The 22,416-nt window shown below is 46.3% G+C and overlaps 2 protein-coding genes across 4 annotated transcripts in view; one reads left to right on the top strand and one right to left on the bottom strand.

The window, feature by feature from the left end:
• The first annotated feature begins 1,230 nt into the window (after positions 1 to 1,230).
• Positions 1,231 to 11,400, top strand: C8H17orf75 (chromosome 8 C17orf75 homolog). Its single transcript, XM_028521126.2, has 10 exons — positions 1,231 to 1,574; positions 2,244 to 2,324; positions 4,131 to 4,256; positions 5,127 to 5,270; positions 5,515 to 5,572; positions 6,725 to 6,844; positions 7,715 to 7,779; positions 7,925 to 8,061; positions 8,832 to 8,935; positions 9,484 to 11,400. The coding sequence occupies exons 1-10, from the start codon at positions 1,261 to 1,263 to the stop codon at positions 9,697 to 9,699; spliced, it is 1,365 nt and encodes a 454-aa protein (XP_028376927.2). The 5' UTR covers positions 1,231 to 1,260; the 3' UTR covers positions 9,700 to 11,400.
• A 3,597-nt stretch (positions 11,401 to 14,997) lies between these two features.
• Positions 14,998 to 22,416, bottom strand: part of RHBDL3 (rhomboid like 3) — a 48,339-nt gene continuing 40,920 nt past the window's right edge. For 2 of the 3 annotated variants that reach the window (XM_028520020.2, XM_028520021.2), the window contains one exon: positions 14,998 to 18,665. In XM_028520020.2, coding sequence (XP_028375821.1) covers positions 18,394 to 18,665 — 272 coding nt within the window. In that variant the 3' untranslated portion in view covers positions 14,998 to 18,393. The remainder of the gene's footprint in view (positions 18,666 to 22,416) is intronic. The other variant, XM_036033401.1, reaches the window with a different exon arrangement.

Genomic DNA, 22,416 nt, shown 5'->3' with positions numbered 1-22,416 from the left:
TTTTGTAAAGACTCTTGTGGTTACATTGGGCACACTGGGATAATCCAAGATAATCTTCCCATTTCAAGATCTTTAATTAAATCATACCTGCAAAAATTTCTTTTGCTATGTGAACTAACTCATTCTCAGGCTTCAGAAATTAGAATGTGAACATCTTTCAGGGGTCATCATTCTGCCCACAACCACATGTACCATAGCTCATTTAATCACTCCCCTATCAACCGACATTCAGAGTGTGTCTTGTTTTTCATCATTACAAACTGTGCTGCAAAGAATATGTGGACTCATATTTTCACACTTATGTGAGTGTAACTATTTGATGATGTCCTGGTGTTGCATTGATAGTCAAAGTGCATGTGAATTTTAAATATTGGTAGTCTGGCCACTGTGGCTCCGTTGGTTGGAGTGTCATTCCGTGCACCAAAGTAGCAGGTTCAATTTCAAGTCAGGGTACATACCTAGGTTGCAGGTTTGGTCCTGATTGAGTCGTGTGTGTGTGTGTGTGTGTGTGTGTGTGTGTGGCGGAGGGAGTGTGCAGGAGGCAACCAATGGATGTTTTTCTCTCTCCCCTTTCCTGTCTCTCTCTGGGATCAATAAATATATCACCATATTTTCAAAGTATTGATAGTTATTTTCAAATCTTTCCAAAGCATGTGCATTAATTTTACTACTATCAACTGTTTTGAGAGCGACCACTTCCTTATACATCCCAACAGAGTATTATCAAATTTTTAAATTTCTGCTAATCTGCTAGGTGAAAAGTAGTACAATATAGCATAATTTTATTTAAAGTTGAGTTGTTTATTTATGTACTTTTTTATTTCTTCTGTGAGCTACCCATTGTTTACTTTTGTTGTTAAATGACAGCCCTTCATCCTTCATAAAGGTTGCAAATATTTTCCCTAGTTTGTTGAGTTTTTGATTTGGACACCACAAAAATGTCTAGTTTTTATGTAGTCAGATTTATTAACCTTTTCCTGTATGGCTTCTAAGTATTTCGTTATGTTTAGAAACGCCTTCTTTAAGCATTTAAAAAATTCTCCCGTTTCTACTTGTTTTCTTAAAGGGAGGGGCGTCATTTTTACTTTTGAAATCTTTGATCAAAATGGTGTATGTAACTGTGTTTGCACACCTGAAAGGAAGTAGGAGAGCAACTTTATCTTTTTCATGTGCCTAGCTGAAAGTCTTTTAGACGTAGTGAGAGGAGAAAAGGGAGTTAAACCAGAACTGCTAGACATTGTTGTGAAAAGGTAATTTAGTATGCCCGCTGGCCCCAGCAGGAGGAAAAGCCTTTCCAGGTCAGCTCCCTCGCCTCCGAAACCAGCGGAACGCAGGTGCACGAGGGTCAGGGGCCGGACGAGCCCGGCCAGGAGTACTGTACGGCAGCAGGGGAGCGGTTTGCAGGGGACACAGGGCCTCCCGGAGGCCGCCGCGATGCTCCCCTCCTTGCAGGAATCGCTGGATGGGGAAGAAAAGGAGCTGGAGAGCAGCGAGGAGGGTGGCTCCGCAGAGGAGCGGAGAGTCGAGCCGCCGCCCAGCAGCCACTACTGTCTCTACAGCTACCGCGGAAGCAGGTGCAGCGTCCGGCGGCCCCTGTGGCCCCGCCCCGGCCCCGCCACGCACCCGCGGCCGGGAGCCCTGGAGCCGCTGGGACGCCATCTTCTTTCCCAGCCGGGCTTTGGCAAGGCTCGCCTGCTCGCCTCGCGCCCTTCTTTCGGATCCCCATCCGGGACCTAGGCCTAGTGCTCGCGAGCCTCTGCACTCCAACCAGCTCTGTCATTTCCTCACCCCCTTCTTATTATCCGCGTCCTTTGTTTAACCCAGTGCCTTGCGTGTTCAGTAAAGCCAGTTTCCACCCCCCAGTCCTTCCTGTCATGATCTCCCCACTTCCTTCCCTTTCCCCCACCCTTCCTCACCCTTCGGCCCCACCCTCTGGTTATCCGCTGTTCTTGCCGCCTCTTTTCTCCTCTCCCGGCTGACTTTCCTGGGGCCCTCTTGGCCTTCGATTTTTAGAGGAATCGTCCTTGACTCGTCTGGATATTTAATTTCCATTCCTCCATCCCTTATGTGGCTAGAGAGAGAAGGGGCTCTTTATCAGCACTGTTTTATGGGTTTTCCCTGTTATGAGGATAGGCACTTCTCCCTTGCAGCATTTTAATTTTTAGTCCCTACCCTGATGGCTGGGCGCCCCCTGTATTCCGTCAGAGTTAGAACCCATAACTGATACTGCTTTTGTGGTGTAGATTGGCACAGCAGCGAGGAGACAGTGATGGTGGAAGCCCAAGGGGCACAAATGCAGAAACTCCCTCTGGTGATGATTTCAGGTAAAAACAGCTTGAGCATGAACAGCTCACGCCTGGGCTGCGGCAAAACTAAAGTTTTGGTGCTTTGGCTTGTAGATGTCAATGGGTATCCTCTCTCCACTCAGCTTTACCGCAGTCAAGCCATCAAGCCCACCTATTTCCTAGGAACCTCATCTTGTTGTCTTCATTAGCTCATCCATCCAAGGCCAGGACAGATCCAAATACGGATAGTGCCCAGGGTGATTAGCCAGAGACAATTATTCTAAGTTGTTGCTGTTGTTGTTGTTGTTTTTTAAGATTTTAGTTTTAGAGCAAGGGGAAGGGAAGGAGAAGGAGAAGTAGGGAAACATCAATGTGTGGTTGCCTTTCACCCGCCCTCCACTGGGGACCTGGCCTGTAACCCAGGCATGTGCCCTGACTGGGAATCGAATGGTTGATCCTTTGGTTTGCAGACTGGTACTCAATCCATTGAGCCACACGAGCCAGGGCTGGCACAGGGTAGACATTTAATACATGTTTATTAAGTGAATGAATGAATGAACCTTAACACTTAATGCAAAGTAGAGATACTTAGTGATAAATATAAGGCTGAAATTATATGATGCCAGGGACCTGCTACAAAATAAACCTGGAAGGTAGAAGGGTACAGACCAACATGGGGTACAGATGAAACAAGATTGGCCATAAACCAACAATCGTTAAAACTGGGTGATGAGTATATGCAAGCTCATTATACTATTCTTTCTGTTTGTATATGTTTGAAATTATCCACAACATAAAACAAAAGGCCTTGAGAAGTATTGGGTTCATATTCTCTGTTGTGAAGCTTGATGATAGAAGACCTTTTCTTCCTGCATATTCAAATTATAGACTTTATATTTTAATCTAAACCAAACTAAAATTTTTACTTCTAGATCATAAACAGTTGCTAAGCTAGAGTGGTTTATTCATGGGTAAGAGGTAGATGGAGGATAGAGGAAAAAAGAGGAGGCATAAAATAGTGACCTAGGAGAGTAGAAGAATGAGTGAACCAGGAAATATAATTATAACTGGGCCCACTTGAGGCTAGTGATCATGAATTTAAAATGAGACTAGACACTGAATGTTTTTGTCCAACCAGATTCTCTGCATAGATGCATGTGCAGAGTAGGTAGAGAGCTGGACTCACCAGGGCTGAAATTTTGCTAAGCAAGTATGGTGAGGTGAAAATAACAAAGAGTTGAATGAGAATGTGTGTGGGGCCCTGGCTGGTATGGCTCAGTTGGTTGGGCATCTTCCCACAAGCTGAAAGGTAGTGGGTTCAATTCCTAGTCAGGACACATGCCTTGGTTGTAGGTTCAATCCCTCGTCTGGGTACTTACAGAAGGCAGCCAATCAGTGTTTCTCTGTCTCATCAATGTTTCCTTCTCTTTCTCCCTTTCCCTAAAGAGACAGAGAGAGAGAGGGAATATGAATGTGTTCAGGGATCTGATTATAATGACTGACCATGGAATGTAAGCTGGGTAAAGAGGAGAGAACTGAGATGGGAAACTTGACAGATGATGAAAAAAATGGTAAGGCCAGTGGATTGGGGGTCCCTACGGAGTCATAATAGTAGATGGAATGAGCTGGAAAGGTAGTATAATTTTAAACTGTTTGATGAGATAACTCACACTTGGTGACATACATTCCTAGAAGCCTCACCAACAGTGACTAACCTTCTAGTTAGATAGAAGGTGTTTTTCAAGTCCTTAAAGGGACTCTGGCTTTCAGTAATAACCTGTCTGACTTACGGGGTGTGAGTGCAGGAGTCCACTGGTAAGGACTGTGTGCCTTTCATTTTTCAAGCCTCTCCTTGGCTGATACTAATCTACCATTGGAAGTGGAGCCAGAGTTGCGCAGTTTCATTGCTAAGCGTCTTTCGAAAGGAGCAGTGTTTGAAGGACTGGGTAATGTTGCATCTGTGGAGCTGAGGTAAGTGTAAAATGTGCTGTGTCCTGAGTTTTTATTTCCGAGCTAAATATGAGAAGTGATGAGAAACTCCAAAACATCAGCTCCCACTAGACCTGCAAAATTCATCTTTGTTCTCTGCCACCCTGAGCACTGGGCCTTATACCTCAACATCTGTGGAATGGAATTAATTGAATGTCAGAGACTTTGCCTCCTAAGTATGCTTATTTAGTCCTGTACTTCAAAGAAAAGAATTATTTACCAAAACTAAAGTCGCATACTGTATAGCTTGTAAAGTGCTTTCACAAAGTTTGATGCCATTTCCCCTCCAAAGGGGTGACAGAGTAGATACGCTCGAATTTTCAGATGAGGAAAGAAACTCAGTTGTTCATGTCACAAGGCTGGTCACATCCGACAGGCGTCCTCCGCTGAATTCAGCCATCTTCCCGTTACGCCCCTTGATTGTAGTTCACTTCAGACTATGGTGTTGGCATCAAGTCCCTCCACGAGTACGAGGCCGCAGGTCAAAGATGAGGCCACAGGATAAGTGTGTCACACCTGCCTGAAGCTTCAGTGATTCGTGAAGTTTGGGGACGGGAGAGAACATGCTTATATTCATGTAGACATGAATGTACTATGAGCAATAGTGAAATTTGCATGAATTTTTCATATAAAACAGGCGAACTCAGAGAAATTTAGCTGAAGCCCATCAGAGTATACATTCATTTTCCTCTGCTATTACAAGTAAACCAAGGAGAAGTCTGGAAAGTTCTGACCTAGTTAGCAACATAGCAGTATTGCCAGATCAAGATGATGGGGGTTCAGAGAAGCCCACAAAATTAGATGCATGAGTTATCAGGCCAATACATTGTACCTTTTTCCTTTCTTTTCCAGAATTCCAGGTTACCGGGTTGGTTGTTACTACTGCCTTTTCCAACAAGAAAAAGTGCTTCCTGAAACAGCAGCAGTGGACTCTGAACATAACCCTTCTGAGTACGTGGTCTGTTTTTTAGGAGGGTCTGAAAAAGGACTTGAGCTATATCCTTTTGTTGGCCTCCGAGGAGATCAGGAAGGAGATTGTGGGGAGGCAAGTGGAGGGTTATCACTGCCCAAGTCCAAGAAGCTTTCCTACCCCTCTGCATTTACTTGAATTTCACACTGTCCTACGACCAGCTTGTCTTGGCTTGTTTTAATTAGAGTTTGTGTTATTTGCAAGATTTTCTATTCCCTGTTGAGAGATAAAACACTGTCTTGACTCATCCTTTATTCCTTAAGAGCACACTTTCAGGCTTGAATTGGACAAGTACATCCAAGGGCTGAAAAACAACATGAGCTGCGAGGTAAGATGATTGAGTCGTTTGTTTTTTGTGACTGCGACGGTTAACGTACTATAACTGCTGTACTTGTCAGATCACACAGGGAGGCACAGCAACCCCTAAATTCCAAAACGTGCTACTTTGAGGGCTAGTTGAAAGTAGAAAACATAGACCTGCAAGTGCTCTAAGTTCACCAGACTGCTTCTGATGTTTTGTATCTATGGAAAGTTCACCCAGTTAAGTTCAATGTTATATGGTAGCATGCCCAGTGAGGAAGGGGGTGCTCTGCTTCTGACTTCTAGGTACACAAGCTTTATGTTATGGTCAGAACTGATGGTCCACCAGACCTGCAGCACCTGAGACATGCTATGCAATGGTAAGACTGTCCTTGAACTCCACATCAGAGATTTTTAGAAATATTCCACTTCTTACTCATTGATCTTTCATGAGTTAGGTATACCCATATCCATTAATTTATCCATACCTTTTTAAAACTGTGCATTCAGTTTGTAGTAGTTTTTAAAGTCATAACTCTTATAAATTTACTACCTGTTAATAACTCCTTTTACCTATCATGCACTTACAAGACCTGCAGGAAAGCCCGGGGGTAAGCGAGGGAACTGAGTCAAGGGCGAGCTGCTCTCCCAGACTGGAGCTATTCCACTAAGGCCCCAGAGAGCGGCACAGCCTGGGAAGCCAGAGGTGCTCGTGGCAGCATGGGCGACAACTGGAGTGGGCTTGACTGTTTTGATGAGTTAACTTGTATCCTTCCCTGTTCACATTTTGGGTGTGAATGAACTGCCTGTCCACGTTTTTTCAGTCATTCAGCCAGCACTTTATAAGCGAATACACAGGTGTTTCAGCCACCGCGGGTGCTGGGGAGAGAGGGTCACCAGAGTGTCCCCGCTGAGCACACAGTACACTGCGGGGATGTGGGCATGTAGTGCACTCCTCCCCGTGAGGAAAGAGCACAGAGCCCTATTCTGTCTTTCATTTTATACAGCGTGTTTCTTAGTTTTATATCACAATTCCTTTTTTATTTTGAGTTGAGGGTATTTGTGTACAAAAAGGAGGTATCTGTCCAGTTCTTTTCACTGTCAAGTATCAGGAAAAAAAATGTTAAGTCCACTAAGGTGAAGGCTTATGTTAAAGCAATGACATTCTCTCTTGATCTAGGAGAGGGGCCTGGAGAACCACATAAAGTCCTACCTGAGCAACTGGTTTGAGGATGTTGTGTGCCCAATCCAGAGGGTGGTTCTTCTCTTTCAGGAGAAGCTTACCTTTTTGCTACATGCTGTAAGTATTACCCAGACAAAAAGCAGTTCTTTAATTGAAAATCACTTGAGCAAAGGTTGGTTTAATTAAAGACTTATTCATATTCTTTAACATTACTTTCCCCCGTAAGGATTCATTCAAACTATGCTTGCAAATAATCCATTTACTCGGATCTAGAAAGTTACCCTATTAAGGTGGAATTACAAATAGTGAGTCTTCCTACTAGAATAAAATGTTTTAAAATAATTACTTTTAACCCTGGCTGGTGTAGCTTAGTGGACTGAGTGCCAGCTTGTGAACAGAAAGGTCAGCAGTTCGATTCCCAGTCAGGGCACATGCCTGGGTTGCAGGCCAGGTCCCCATTTGGGGGTGTGCAAGAGATAACCATTGATATATCTCTTGCACATTGATGTTTCTTTCCGTCTCTTTCTCCTTCCCTCCCCCTCTCTCTAAAAATAAAATAAAATCTTTAAATAAAATAAAATATTATTTTTTAAAATGATCTGGGAGAGGTGTAATTTCCAAAATAATTTGAGGAAAACAAAATCTGAAGTGTTTTAACTATATAAAAATGTGCAGGTAAAAAAAAATGAAAATTTGCTAAAATATCCAGATCCCAGGGAAGGCTTGAGTGAGTGGCCAGGTTTTCATTAAAACTTGTGGTGGGTAGATGCAGCTGAGACTGGGCGGTCCCATGAGACGAGGTGGGAAAGCTGGGGTTCAGACCATCCATGAGCCGCAGCTAACAAGGCTCTGGGGAGCACCTGGGCCACACCCGCCGAGGACTTCGTGATCTGGGGGAAGGGGATGACTAGTTGCAAGTAGCTGCCCGATGCTCAGCAGGGACACCCAGAACACATGTATCAATTGGCCTTTATTTTTCTCTCCTAGGCTCTGAGTTATACTCCTGTTGAGGTTAGAGAATCAGATGAAAAAACAAAGAGGGACATTAACAGGTAAAGAATAGTTCTGCAAAGGGAGACACTTTTCTGCAGCAAGCCTGATATTTATGTTTAAAACTCCCTAGTGCAGGATGCTGCATTTGCTTTCTCCCTCCCATCCTGCAATACTGTTTGTGGAAAAGGACTGTGTGTGTGGCAGGTTTCTGAGTGTGGCCAGTCTCCAAGGCCTTATTCATGAAGGCACCATGACGTCTCTGTGCATGGCCATGACGGAGGAGCAGCGTGAGTCGGTGGTCATTGACTGCAGCAGCTCCCAGCCTCAGCTCTACAATGCAGGTGAGTCACAGCCTCTGGAGCAGCCATCCTGCAGCTCGTGTGAGTCTGTCTCTGTTTGTATACTCTGAACAAATGGTACAAAGTTATCCTTCCGGCCCCAGACTCACTGCAAACAGTAGCAGTTCTAAAAACATGAAAAATCACATCATGCCTAGCAATTCCACTCCTCCGTATATAGAAGAACTCTTGTATATTTATATAAGGAGACAAATACAAATGTGCTCATAAAGGCCTTGTTTGGAATAGCAAAGAATTGGAAGCAACTTAAATGCTTCCATCCTGTAGTGGAATACAGTATACTACTGAAAATGTATGGACTAGAGCTACATGTCTCCATATAGCTCACAAACATACTAGTGAAACAGCCATTAAAGAAAAATACATAGTTTTGACATATGCAAAGTAATACTATGTGGGGCTTAGAGATAAGAAGGTATGTGGTCAGAGTTTAAAGAAATACTTGGGAACGATAATCTTTCCAGATGGGAAAGGAGGGGAAGGCAGTTGAGAAGCAGCACGTGGGGCTTCGGCCATTGTGGTATTGTTAGCCAGGTGGTGAATGCACTACTTTCTTGGACTGCTACAGAAGTCTTAAATAATTCATTATAAGTGTATATTTGTATACAAATACTGAATCCTTATGTTGTATACTTGGAATAATATAATGTTATGTGTCAGTTATACCTCAGTTTAAAATAAATAGAAAAAGAATAGATGTCTGTGCTATATAGGGTTTCATTTTTATTTAATATTTCTGAAATATGTTATAGGAAGCAACCGATTTTGTGAGGATTGGATGCAGGCTTTTTTGAATGGTGCTGAAGGAGGTAACCCTTTTCTTTTTCGACAAGTACTGGAGAACTTTAAACTAAAGGTAATTAATTGTCTGTGCACCAAGCACCACATTATAACTTTTGTCTGAATTTTAATTAGTATCAGTGACAGAGTAACAAATCTGCTTTGTAGCTGTGTTGTCTATTTAAACAGGACGTTCTCAAAACTAGACTCCTCAGAAGGCATTTACTTTATTTATGTTTTTCAGTGGATTCTGCATACATATCATTGCATTTCCAATTAGCTCGGATGACTGCCTGCTTCTGTCTCAGGGGTAGCCACCTCATAATCTGTGACACATCTCAGTTGGAAAGTACACACCAAAAAGTGGTTTAAAGCCTGAGAGTTCAAATTTCCAGTGGGGAGGAGTATTGTCACCTTATTTAGGAGATTTTTAAAGTATTTTTACTTTATATGAGAGATTTTGTTTTACCAAGGGCACAGCATATTAGTGATGAAAATGATGGAAATATTTAAAATAAAAAGCTATCATCTCAGCAACATATGTTTTGAGTCGGATAGGAAACGTATTTCAGGCTTCATTATCATCTCACTAAGCACGTATCTAATTGGGTAATTTTTTTCTAGGCCATACAAGACACAAATAACTTGAAGAGATTTATCCGACAGGCGGAAATGAACCATTACGCTTTGTTTAAATGTTACATGTTCCTAAAGAACTGTGGGAGTGGGGATGTCCTTCTGAAGATTGTTAAAGTGGAGCACGAAGAGATGCCTGAAGCCAAAAACGTGGTGGCCGTCCTCGAAGAATTTATGGAAGAAGCTCCTGCCCAGAGTTCCTGATCACGTTTGAGATAACTGTATTGTGAAGCTGCGGACTCCAGCGCTGGTGTTTGGCATTACAATGGTGGTAATTTGTCATAGGATTGCTATTTAAGGTGATTTGAAATACATTCTAGATTTTTTATGTTGTACTTTTAAAATTTAGCTTAATTAGACGTGAAAATCTGAGGAATGTCTTGAGTCCAGGTAGATATATGTTAAGAGTTAGGGAATTTTAGTACATTGCTGGTCCCATAAATTCTAGACTTCAGGGAGCTGTTGCTTAAAAAACTACAGAGGTGATTTAGTGGCTTCTCTCAGGAGTTTGCTGCAGTATTTGGCAATCTTTGCTCTCAGAAAAGTCCTAATACTTCTTTCTCAAAGTGTACTCCTAATCCAAGGACAGCTTAGCACCACGCCATCATCTCCAAGACTGACCTGCGCATCCTGGGAGTGCTTGGTAGACTTCCGTCTGACTGATAACGGCATAGGTGATGAAGCCAGCTTTTAATCAATATGCACATAAATCGTGAGTGGTAAGAAAACAGATGAGCTTAACTACAGATGAGAAAACTACATGCACTAACTTCAAGAAAAAATCAGAGATGATTTTCCATCATCTCTGATGGAAAGCTACTGGGGAAGTGGCCCCTATCACTTCTCGTCTCTTCATTTGTTCACAGGTATTAGCTAAGATCCTGTATTTTCTTTTACATGAAAATGGTGGAGTTTGTAAAGAGTGTTGAAAAAGAAAAAACAAAGTACATACATTTTACAAGTGAATAATAACATAAAGAACACATTCTGGTCGTTTATATCAGAGTCACTCGTTGCTCTTAGTAGGTTTTGTACTTGGTTTACAAGCCTCACATTGCGATGCTCTGAACCTGTCGGAAGTGCCCTCAGCTAGAGGCATTTCCAGTTCCCATGAAAGACTACAGCTACACACGGGACTGCTGTCTGCTGCACAGCCTTTAATAAATCCATTTGATAATGATTTTTGTTTAGAAGATCAGAAGTCTTGTGTTCTCACTGCCCTCAGGATGCTTGGAGGAACAGGGGTCATAAAAACCTTCTCCTAAACTCATAAATTCACATTAAGTGCTGAGTTTTAACTTTCATAATGACTGGCAGTGGCCTGCTTTGTCTTCTACAGAAGTCGGGGGGCATGACTCACTAAGCCATTTCTTTTCCTTTAATGAGAAATACAATTCAGGGTCTTCATAAAGGCTTTCATATGGTTTTAAACTTTAATAACTTGGATTGTAGGCAGTGCTGAAAAAAAAAATCCAAGTAGCATTAAACTCAGAATGACTATGGGAAGTAAACAATTTTATGGCACTTCTCTTGAATACAACTTTTTCTAATGTACTGGTTGCCCACTTGGAAATTAATTTTTTAAATAACACTTAAGACATCAACATTTTGAGTCTGTAAAACATTTTTCATTTTCAAATTCACACGTCATTCAAGAGTTCATGTTGTAAATGGCATTTAGAAGCAAATGTATTATCTGCTTCAAGTCATTTATTAATATAGTCAAGGTATAATTATCTGTTCTTTATGTGTACTTTTATATATATTATGTGACGTAGGCACACTACATACACAGTTGTGTATAATACAGTCTTATGTTAAAAGTCTGTGACAAACTGTATATCACTACTGTAGACAAGGAAAATGGTGACATGGAATCGGATGTCCTGTTGGCCACGAGAAGTTCAAAGCTCGTGACCAGAAACCTGTACTGTACTCAAATCTTAATAAGCTAATGTATTAATTTTAGTTTTAAGAAGGGTTTGCTCCATGTGGAATACATGTAGGTGTGTGCTGCACACACATAGGAAATTATGTCATGCATCAAAATGGTTTATCTGTAATTACATTTGTAATAATAATAATAATAATAAAACAGCTCATTAACACAGTCATTTTTATTTAATGAGCTCAATTCTCAGGTCTGACATTGTATTAATTTACAAGTTTATGGGGAAATTGTCATTGTTGTGCTAAGGAATTTGCTGAAGAAAATCAGATCACCTGCTGGAATACATCTTTCCGCACCTTGTGAGAGGCCTCAGGCAGGGTGTCGGAGCCGGTTCCACCACAGTGTTATATTCGTTGTCCCGCCAAGTTACACCTGCAGAACTCAGTAACCCAGGTCACTTCCCTTCACTCCCATTCACTATGAACCAGGACAGAAGGCCTGTCCTCTACCAGAGGATCCCCTATACCAGGTACCAGAAGAGCCTGCAGGCTCCTTGGAAATATGGTTCAGTGACTCGGTCCAGGACTTTCCCAATCCTAACTGTGTGTCTTCTTGGCTGTGGAAACCCTGCTGGCTTCCATAGGGCCATCCCACGTGCAGGTCTATGAAGGCAGCTCCAGTCCTGTAACTGCTCAACTTCCTACATGTGACGTACACACTGAGTCTCTCTGAGTTGGCATGAATGCTAGACTTGAGATCAGGGGCGGGGAGAAGTGATAGGGAGCAGTAATGAATTGACAGTGGTGGTTTTTCTTGTAAACTACTTCTAAGAGGGCAAAGGGGAGCTTCTATTAGGTGAGCACTGAGTGAGGTTCCCAGGTTCATTACTGTCACTAGATGGCCCCATTGCAGGGAGCCTGGGTCTTTACACACGTGCCCTGACACTTCTACAAACTCAGCGTCCTTGAAGTCCTGTAGGAACTCCTGGGGGCTGACAGGATGAATTCTGGGACGAGGCACTTTGGGGTATGAATCTAGCCATGCCATACGCCACCAGGAAGGAACTACATTTCCCCGAGTCTTTCCCTCATGGTAAACGTGGAGACATTTCTATCCATTTCACACCAAGTAGCTGTGCAATGAAGAGAAATAATTGATTGAAAATGTTTCATCCAGCGCCTAGCACATACTCAGTAGATTGTGTTCATATTATTGATAAACGTCTTATTAAGTTATTGGAAAAATGAGAATCTGGTAGAAGGGAGGCACCAGAAAAGTGGTAAGAGGCCAAAGACAAAGCTAACCAAACAGCTTTTGTCTGTGCAGGGAGCTTGCTTTTCACTGCCTCGGGTTCGGGGCCCAGGACCGACCCACGTGCTCACACAGGGGCCCAGCTGCCTTGACAGAGGAGTCCGTGCACCCCAAACAGAAGCGGATTCTTTGACGTCAGCCTGATCTGTACTCTGCGTGACTTCAACATTTAGAAATATTTTAAAATGACACTCAGGAAACTGATCGGAAAAAAACATTACGGGAAACAACTCCCATGCTGAATTTAACAGGGTAGCTGAATCCTTGAATGCAATTTAATGGTTAGGAACAGCAAAACTGGATACACTGCCATTAGCTTAGAAAAACTGGTGAAAACAATTCACTTGCTCGGTGCATCTGTTAGGAAGGATAGGTAGTAAACTACGGCTGGGAGGAGGAGGAAGACAGATCTCACCCTCTGCATTGATTCAGCAGTCGTGAGCCTGGTCCCAGAAGACTGCCAGGCATTCCGAACATTGCAAGCGGAACTATGTTAGTGCAAGAGGCAGGGAGCCTTTGAAATTCTGTGTGTATTGCTTCCATGGGAAAGGAAGCCTCTATAGCAATTTTGCTAGCTGAGAAAGAAAGCCTTTATAACTGTATATTAATCACAAGGTCTAGAGGGGAAATAGGAGGAGAACCCAGAAGCCGACTAAAGTATACGAGGTCTGTCCGGAAAGTATCCAGCCACATAATATGGAAAATAGGGACATTTACTAAAGGAGATACAAGATACAAGAAACTTTGTACATAGGACAATGACACCTCAGTCTCCTCCAAAGTAGGCACCTTGGGACCTCAGGCAGTTCTCCCAGGATCATTAGCAATTGCAGCACACTGTTCCTTCTGCTCTGGTAGCAGAAGCCGTGGAACAAATTTTGCCACAACATGTTTCATGCCAAGATCTGGCATCAGAATCTCAGACACAGTAATTTTTGGAACCCCTAGATCAGCCTCTAGTTCTCACACTGTCAGTCGCTGATCTTTGTTGATTGCAGCCTGTACACATTCAACATTCTCAGGTGTTCTGCTTGTTGCAGATCTTCCAGAATGTGGATCACTTTCAACAGGTTCTCAACCATCTTTGAAGCATTTGTGACACACTTTTATCAGCACTACCATCATTGCATGGTCCCTGAAAGCCTTTTGAGTCATCTGAATAGCTTCCACAGAGGAATGCTCAAGGTTAATACAAAATTTGATGCAGATTTGTTGCTCTACTTGCTCATTTTGAATGTGATGGCCACACAGTACACATGCTCACTCAACAGTGTCTGCTGCCCCCCCAGTGACTAGTCAGTGAAGTCATCATTGTTCACACATGCGCATTCCAGTTCACTCTCCTTGGCTGCCAGGTTACATCAATGTTGTGCAAACCATTCTTGTTCTATTAACAATGGCTGGACTTTTTCTGCACAGACCTCATATAACTTCTGGAATTCCAATAATCAGGGCATTTAGATTAGCTGGGTGCCCACTTGTAGCCTTGGCTCAAGTGTATGGCACAGACTTACTAACAACTTTATTTTCTCTATACGTGGGGGATTCAGACTAGATGGGTGGCTGCCTGTAGTTTCACACTCCAGTGTATTTCGTAAACTTGCTATCTCATTCCATTATTCTCTTTCACCTGAATTCTCTTGTGAACAGAGGATGGAAATCCCCCTGACTCAGGTCTACCTGGTAACACAATCCATTCAAAACCCATTTGATTGTTAAACTTACCAAGCACCAGACTTTAACATTTATGCTCCTTTCATTTTCCCCCTTTGTGAACTGACCATACCCTTTTACTCTGAGAACATTCCCATTCCTTCCTCAAGATCAGGGTGTTGCCAGTCCCCAGCAAGACCTGAAGAAAGAAGGCTACTAGAGAAAGAAGGAAGTGCTTAAGAAATGTCAAATAAAAGTAGTCAAAATATTAATCTCTCATCAGGGTATAATGTAAGAGCGGAAGGGGGAGGCGGGGCACCCACAAACAGCTGGCATGAGGTTCTTGACCTGAAGCTTTGGATCAGTGTCCTTATTCACAGCTAGCTCTCCAGCCCCCAATTGTACATAAAACTATCTATCTGTATTTTTATGGGAAGAGAAATCACAGCTTTCATCAACCACTCAAGAGTTCATTAATTCGGGAAAGGTTAAGAACCACCAAGCCAGAAACACTGGTAATCAAGAAACAACAGCTGATCTGTGTGATATAAATCACAGAGCCACCACCACTGCAGCCCTCCCCTCCCCTCCCCTGACCCAGCCCAAGATGAAACATAAGCCCTTCAGGTCACTTTCTGAATCATGGATGGCTTAAAAAAAATCTTTAATGGAATCTGTGCTCAAATAATGTTACAACAAAAATATACAGAATGTACACAATACAAAAATATTTAGAAACAAACACTGTAGCTTGTGTTTTGTTGTTGCTGTTGTTTTGTTTTTTCCACTTACTCAAGTCCTTGGTGGACAGGGGGTCAGAGTTCAGTGTTGGGCACTGGTTTTTTAAGGCAGAGGAGTACCGGGGCTTTCCAGCCGGCCCTGGGAGCAGCATGAATCCAGGAAAGGGCTTCCGCTGTGCCTGGGGAACCTGCATTGTTTGCAAATGAAATTGGACACTGGGGAAAGATCTGGGCTCAGTGAGCAATGATTCTCCTAATCCTCTGGGCCAGAATAGTTCTCATGGAAATTGAGAGTCCTATTAGTTGGCAAAAGCGCCTCATTAGGGAGCTTTTCCTAATTAAAAAACGAATGATTAATGGTGTCATTAAAGCGAAATGTCTCCTTTGAAGGTTTGTTTTCCTTTCCCCAGTTTCTGTGATTCTTCTTCAAGCGGGGGAGTCTGTGGCTGCTGTTTGGGGAATCCCCAGGTTTCAATGTCTGTGTTGTGCAGGTGGAAATCCGTCCTCACGCCACGGCCCGAAGAGACACTACCCTCAGTTTTTTGGCACAGGGGCCAGGCGGCCCACAGGGGAAGAGGGAGGAGAGGTGACAGGGATGTGTTGCTGGCAGGGTGCTGGGAGCCAGGGAGGGAAGGGACCCGCTGAGGGTCCTACACCCAAAAGTAAACCTTTCTTACCAGACAACCAGCTCTGGCTCTGGGTTAGAGACCTGGGAGGTGTGACATGACTGTTGTCACCCCTGGATGGCCCTGCTTAGAAGTGATGGCTGGAAGCGATGGTGGAGATGGCTGTTAAGCAGACCAAAGAACTTCTGAGGTGCCTCTGGGCCCTCAGCTGATGGAGCAGCTGCCGCTCAGCTGGGCTGGGCCCACGGTGTGGAGGAGGCTCTCAGCATGCTTCGAGGACAGATGGAACAGGATGGCAGATGGGATCTCCACCTCAGGCAGTTCACGCTCCCATCCTAAACCCCGAGGGAACTGCAAGCTTCTGAGGTCTTTCCAGAATCTTCTGGCTCATAGTCATTTCAGCCCTGAGAGAGGAAGGCCCCTCTCCAGGCCACAGCAAAGGCAGGGGGAGGAGTGGCTCTGGTCCCTCCATCTACAAGCCAGAAGCTCAGGTGCTGGAGAGGATCTGGAGGAGAAGCCCTGCTTCCCAGAGGGCGGTACGTGCCCCTGCCCCCAGGGAGGGACAGCACCTGTCAGGTTCAGCAGTACCTGTGCCCCGCCTCCAAGGTCCCCTTCTCTACCCTCACAACAGTCTTGTCAGCCCTCAGTTCCAGCCCAGATTCTTCTCCCCCAAGAAGCTGACTTTTCCAGCTACACCTTTCAGGAGGGTAGAGAGTGGCTGGCAGGACCCAGACAAGGTGCCTCAGGGCAGCGCAGCGCAGCTCAGCCACAGACCTGCGCCCCCAGGCTGACAGTCCTCGGCAGAGCTGGCACAAGGGCGGCATGACCTTGTGAGCCATGTGTGGGGACCAGGACAGTCTGTTTACCAGTGGGCAAAGATGGGGAAGGGCTCAGCAGAGCCCAGGGCTGCTTGTGGGTGTCCTGCATAGAAAGACCCTGACCATTTATGTGATCCCTGGGGACAGGAAGCCATGGTAGCCCAAGACCACCAAATGCCTGGCCTGGCCCGGCCCAGCTGACTTTGAACCTCGGTACATGTATGACTCTAAAGGGCAAGTGGCTGGCGGAAGACAGTTCCTACACTCCTGTGCTCTTGTTCCCGCATGGATTCAGCCTTGGGTTCTTCCTCCCTCTGGGCTGTCAGTTCTTGGGAGTTCCAAGAACAGTACAAAGGGCATCACATTTTGTCCAAGGCCATCCTGTCCACCCTGCCCTCAGGCTTGCACTGGCTCCTGCTGGGAGGTCAGCCCCTTGTGAAGCGGGGGTGGGGATGGACACCATCATCTCCCAGTTCCCTCCCAGGATTCTCCGAGCCTCCAGGCTACCCTCACCTCTGCCTCTCATCCACGCACCCAATGATTCTTCTCTAGAAGATGTTTTCCACCTGAATCGGAGCTCCTTTTGCTGCAACCTCCTGACCTCTGAACTCAAAAGGACACATGGCCTCAATATTCCTGCCCCAGCCTCTCTTGCACCCCCAAAGCTCCTTCCCTTCAAAGGGAAACAGAATGGAGGCTGCTCCAGAGGGAGCCACAGTGGAACTTGGCAAAGGCGAGGAAAACCTCAGCATCTGGGGGGCCCCGGAAGCATGGAGGCTGCCCACCTCCACAGTCAGTGAGTCTCAGGGAGAGGTCTGTAAGGGACAGGGGATGGGGGTGGAAAACAAGAGGCGAGCGCTGCTAAAAGCAAGGAACCTCAGGAGCCATGTATGCCTCTCAGCCCCTTCCTTCCTCTCAGACCCTCCACATGTGCCCACTGCTCCGCAAGCCTTCCTCTGATGTCTCCATCTCCCCCACATTGTCTTTCCCATCATCCCTGCTTCTTCACCCACCAAACCACGTGCAGACACCTCAGAACGCTGTCTCCCAGCCAAAAGACAGGCACAATGGGAGGGGAGGAAAGGACGCTGACAACAAGGCCAGGCATGGGATGCCGGGGCGCAGGTGTGAGATGTCAGCATCCTGGGAGAGAGGGAGGGAGAAGCCCAGAGTAGGGCCTTCTCCAGGGTGGAGCTTAGGACGAACTGCCTCTTGCTTAGGTTCCTTTGCTGGGTACCCCAGGGCAAGGGTAGTGCCTGGACTTACAGAATCTCCCTCCTCTGCCCACCCAGGCACTATAGCCCATGCCCCAGTGCCCACTGCCAGGCATGGGATGGCACCCTGGGCTCCCCGGGGACAAAGCCAACAGGGCCTCCTCCACCCCGGAGCTCCCAAGCCAACAGCGGTGGAGGGAACATTTCCTGGCCTGCCATCGTCTCCGGGCTGGACAAGGGCCTGCCTGGCTACCATCCCCTCAGGCCTTCCTTACACTCCTGCGGTCTCTCGGGGTGGAGGATGAGGCTGCCGCCCAATCTATGACAAGGGAGGGGGCTACTGAACACATGGGACCAACCAGCTCGAGAGAACAGCCACTCCACCCACCCCAGGCCTTTGCTGGCCCGATGTCTTCAGAAGAATCTAGAAAAAAAACAGTAGCCGTGTCCAGCTCCTCCAGCAGGTGGCTTTCAGAAAAGAGCCTCCGCTCTCCGTCCAAGTCTGAACACACAGCTGACCACGGCCTGGTGCCTCTCGGCCTCTCCTCCCCGGCCTCGCGGAGCCGGTGACGAGAAGAAAGAACACAGATGCTCCTTTCTGACGCTGCTCCTCCTTCCCCTCCTGGCCCTCGGTCCTCCAGCCCTTCAGGGCGGCGGTGGCAGCTTTAAGTCCAGCAGGCTGTAGGCAAAGATATTCCAGAAGACAGCAAACAGCACGAAGATGCTGTACATGGCCACGAAAATCCACCACAGCGACTGGTCCTGTAGCCTCTGCTCATAGTTCCTCAGGACCACCACGCCCAGGGTGATGCCCACGGCCACGCCACCCAAGTGTGCCACGAAGCTCGGGTGCGGGCACGGCGGATAGGCCGACGGGTGGAACCGGAGCCACACGGCCCGCCCGAACTCCATGCTCACTGCAAGGGGAGGAAGCACAGAGAAGTCACAGGAGGGGCCACGGGGCAGGAGCTGAGGCAGAGGCCTTACACTCCAGCCAGCCAGCCAGCCAGCCATCCATCCACCAGACACCCACCCTCCCATGAACCCATTCACTGCAGACCAAGCTCTGTTGGTTCTGTGTGCTGCAGACGTAGCAGCGAAGAAGGCAGACACACCTCTGTTCTCCCAGAGCTTACACTGTAGCGTCTGGCAATCAACCAGCACACAGATACATACATATCACTGCAGTACAAGAAATCCCCTGGGAAACAAAAAGAGGTGATTTAAAGTCCATGCTGGGTGTCAGGAGGGACATTCTTCAGCTTGGGGAATCAGGCAAGATCTCCCTGAAGAGGTGACATTTGAGCTGAGATGTGACTATCCAGAGAGGACCCTAGGGAGGGAGCTTCAGGCAGAGGGGACGGACCGCACAGAAGCTCAAAGGCTCTCGTGCCCTTGCTGTCACGTGTCCTGAAGGCTCAGTCTCCCCACCTTTGTAAAGTTGCAGCTTCTGTGTGCTGGGCTGGAACATCAATAACAACTCAAGGTGCTAGCGCTTTACAGTGTATAAAGTGTTTTCATGTATTATTTCAAAACCCTTAGGGAACCCTCGGAGCCAGTGCTTTTGTGGTTGGAAGGAAGGGATGGAGGGGGAGAAGGACACAGAAGGAATGGAAGTAAACGGTCCCAACAAAGCACTGGAATCTCTCTTTACAGACTCTAAAATGCCCTCACGCATTCTCCAGTCCAGCTTGCCTGCAGCAACTTCTTGGACTGGCCAATCCAATGGGGATGACCTCTCTTGAAAGATAGGTGCCTGGAAACTGCCATTTTGTTACCTACCTACCTACCCAAGGACACCGAGGGCAGGTACTCTTGCCCCCATTTTACAGATGTGGAAACCAAGGCAGATATGACAGATTGAAACAACTCCCTGTAAGGGGCCTTTTGTTCTTGCTCAGTTACCGTTCATTTAACTAGTGCAACTCTTTCCACCCTAACCACCACAGGGGTGCCCGCACCTCCAGGGGATTGCCCGCCTTTCTGGCACAGGCCCTGCAACTCCAAGGATGGCCAATAGATGGCGGAAAAGGAGCAGCCAAGGACAGATGCTGTGTCCTGCCCCCCATTACTCCCCAGGCTTTGGGTTCCACAAGGGGGATGTGAAAGACTTCCAAAACAGCATTTGGTTTTTAGGATGCTTAGATGCTTTTTTAAAGTTTATTGATTTTAAAGACAGAGGAAAGGGGGTGAGAGAAAAAGAGTGAAAGACAGCAAGAGAGAGACAGAGACATGGATTTGTTGTGCCACTTATTTATGCATTTACTGGTTGATTCTTGTATGTGCCTTTACTGGGGATCAAACCCACGACCTTGGCATATCAGAACGATGCTCTAACCAACTGAGCAACACAGCCAGGGCCTAGAGTTGATGAGTTTTTTTAAACAGCAGGACTAATGCTTCTCTTCTCTTCCTCACAAACAGACAAACTCAGAGTCTGAGCAGGCTGGGAAGCTATGTGCACCCCTCCCCTCCCCCACTCACCCCTTGCTTTTCCCTTCTGTCCCGTCACTGCCCTGGCTCAAAGAGCCTGTAAGCTTTAAAGCTGAAGTTCCTCTGGAAGTAGAGATCCTCCAATAGGAAGCTAAGACCAGACAGTGCCAGTGTGAATGAATCGAGGATGTCGTCAGGGTAAATGCAGTGGAGCCCACACAGGCCCCCTCCATCCCACCAGGTTTCTGCCTGTCTTCCTCTTCTCCATGTAGTAGGTGGCTGGCCCTCCAGTGTCAGTCAAGGTGCTCCTGCCCAGTCTGGCTAAAGTGTGGGGCATTAGAAATGGCACAGGTTGGCTCCGAATTCAGCTCTGTCACCTCTAGCTGGGGGTCCCAGGGCAAGGAACTTTTCTCTCTGAGCCCCGAGTACCTATCTGAAAATGAAGCCAACTAGTAACACTTCCATAGCTGTGTCCTCAGCACTGAAAGACAGACGTGTTCCCTTTTCTCCCTTCCTGTCTCCCTCAGTTCTGTGCAGACTATTACTTTTTTCTATCTCAGGGTGAGCCTCTTGGCCTCTAGTCTCAGCCCCACACACTCAACTCCTTCTCTGCACTGAGCCTGGCTGGTATCCTAAAACCCAGAGCTGGACGATGGCAGTGGAGGCAGACATGGCTCACCTCTTCACACAGCCACATCAAAATTACAACTAAAATATGAAACAACCATCACTTGGAACCATCAGAAATCAAGTTGAATGGAAGTCTGACAACTATGGAATTAAAGAAACCACATCCTTCTAGACTGGTAAGGGGCACAGAAGCAGAACTGGCTGGTCCCACACCCACGTGTGGCAGATAAAATTTGGGAGGGATATTTCAGGAGTGGAGTCCTAGTCCCACACCAGGGCCCCCAGCCCAGGATTCCAGTGTCAGGAAGATAAGTCCCCGCAACCTCTGGCTGCAAAAACCAGTGGGGATTGAGTCAGTGGAAGAAACTTCTGGAGCTCCAAGCAATTCCTCTTAAAGAACCCACAGACAGACTTACCTACTCAGACACACTCCCTCTGAGCTCCAGCACCAGAGTGACAGCTTGGAAGGCACCAGTGGCATGCTGGGAGAGACTGAGGTGACTGGCATCAAGGTGAGCAGAGGCCATTGTCCCTCTTCTGGGCCCTCTCCACATAGAGTCATGGAGCTGGTAAGCTGGTGCCATATCTGAGACTCCATCAACCTTGCTAACACTATTTGACCTGCCTTGGAGATCCCCAGAGATTCTGCCCCAACCAGCTTCCAGGCCCGCCCAAGCTGCTTTTCCTTACTAATGGCTGGTCCTGGCTCCTGCTGCACAGCTTCCTAAATCCTTTCAAATAAGCAACAGCTGGCCTCAGTGAGCTCCAGGCCTGGCACTAGCTGCAGCCAGCCTAGATTCACAGCTTGGCTTCATGTGGGAATCTCTGAGCCCAGCACAAGTAGCAGCCATCTCAGATTGCTTTATAGGTCAGGCAGGGTAGCCCCAGGTAAAACACAGGTGGGGGCTGACCTTCGCCTGCACCACCCAGGAAACTGCAGGGCCAGTGCACCTAGTAGACACCTATGGACCAGGTCAGAGCACCACTACCCTGCCCCTGCACAGCTGGTCCTCCACGGAGGGCAAAGGTTGGTGGTAAGTGGTCAATCCTTGCAGTTGACTGGACTGGATAAATCCCTCCCACTGACCTGCCAACAGCAACCAAGGCTCAACTATAAGAGGAGGGTGTACTCAGCCCACACAAAGAGTGTACCTCGAGTACCCAACTTGGGTGATAGGGGTGGCTGTGCCACTCGACCCAACAGGACACCTGCTATATTAGGCCACACTATCAAGACACGGAGTCAAAGCAGCTCTACCTAATACATAGAAACAAACACAGGGAGGCTGCCAAAATGAGGAGACAAAGAAACATGGCCCAAATGAAAGAAGAGACCAAATCTCCAGAAAAAGAGCTACATGAAATGAAGATAAGCAATCTCTCAGATGCAGAGTTCAAAACACTGGTTATAAGGATGCTCAAGGAACTTAGTGAGGACCTCAGCAGCATAAAAAAGACCCAGTCAGAAACAAAAGATACACTAATTGAAATGAAGAACAATTTACAGGGAAACAACAGTAGAGTGGATGAAGCCAAGAATTAAAACAATGATTTGGAACATATGGAACCAAAACACAGTCAATCAGAACATCAAGAAGAAAAAGA

Source organism: Phyllostomus discolor, chromosome 8, assembly GCF_004126475.2.
Source record: "Phyllostomus discolor isolate MPI-MPIP mPhyDis1 chromosome 8, mPhyDis1.pri.v3, whole genome shotgun sequence".
NCBI classification, from domain to species: domain Eukaryota; kingdom Metazoa; phylum Chordata; class Mammalia; order Chiroptera; family Phyllostomidae; genus Phyllostomus; species Phyllostomus discolor.
This window is presented reverse-complemented; position numbering and strand designations above follow the sequence as displayed.

Excerpts from the sequence above, each read along its gene's own strand:
- C8H17orf75 (XM_028521126.2), top strand. The coding sequence starts at position 1,261 with ATGCCCGCTGGCCCCAGCAGGAGGAAAAGCCTTTCCAGGTCAGCTCCC. Across the intron at positions 1,575-2,243 it reads TACAGCTACCGCGGAAGCAG|ATTGGCACAGCAGCGAGGAG; the intron begins GTGCAGCGTCCG and ends TTTGTGGTGTAG. Across the intron at positions 5,271-5,514 it reads TCTGAAAAAGGACTTGAGCT|TTTCAGGCTTGAATTGGACA; the intron begins ATATCCTTTTGT and ends TTAAGAGCACAC.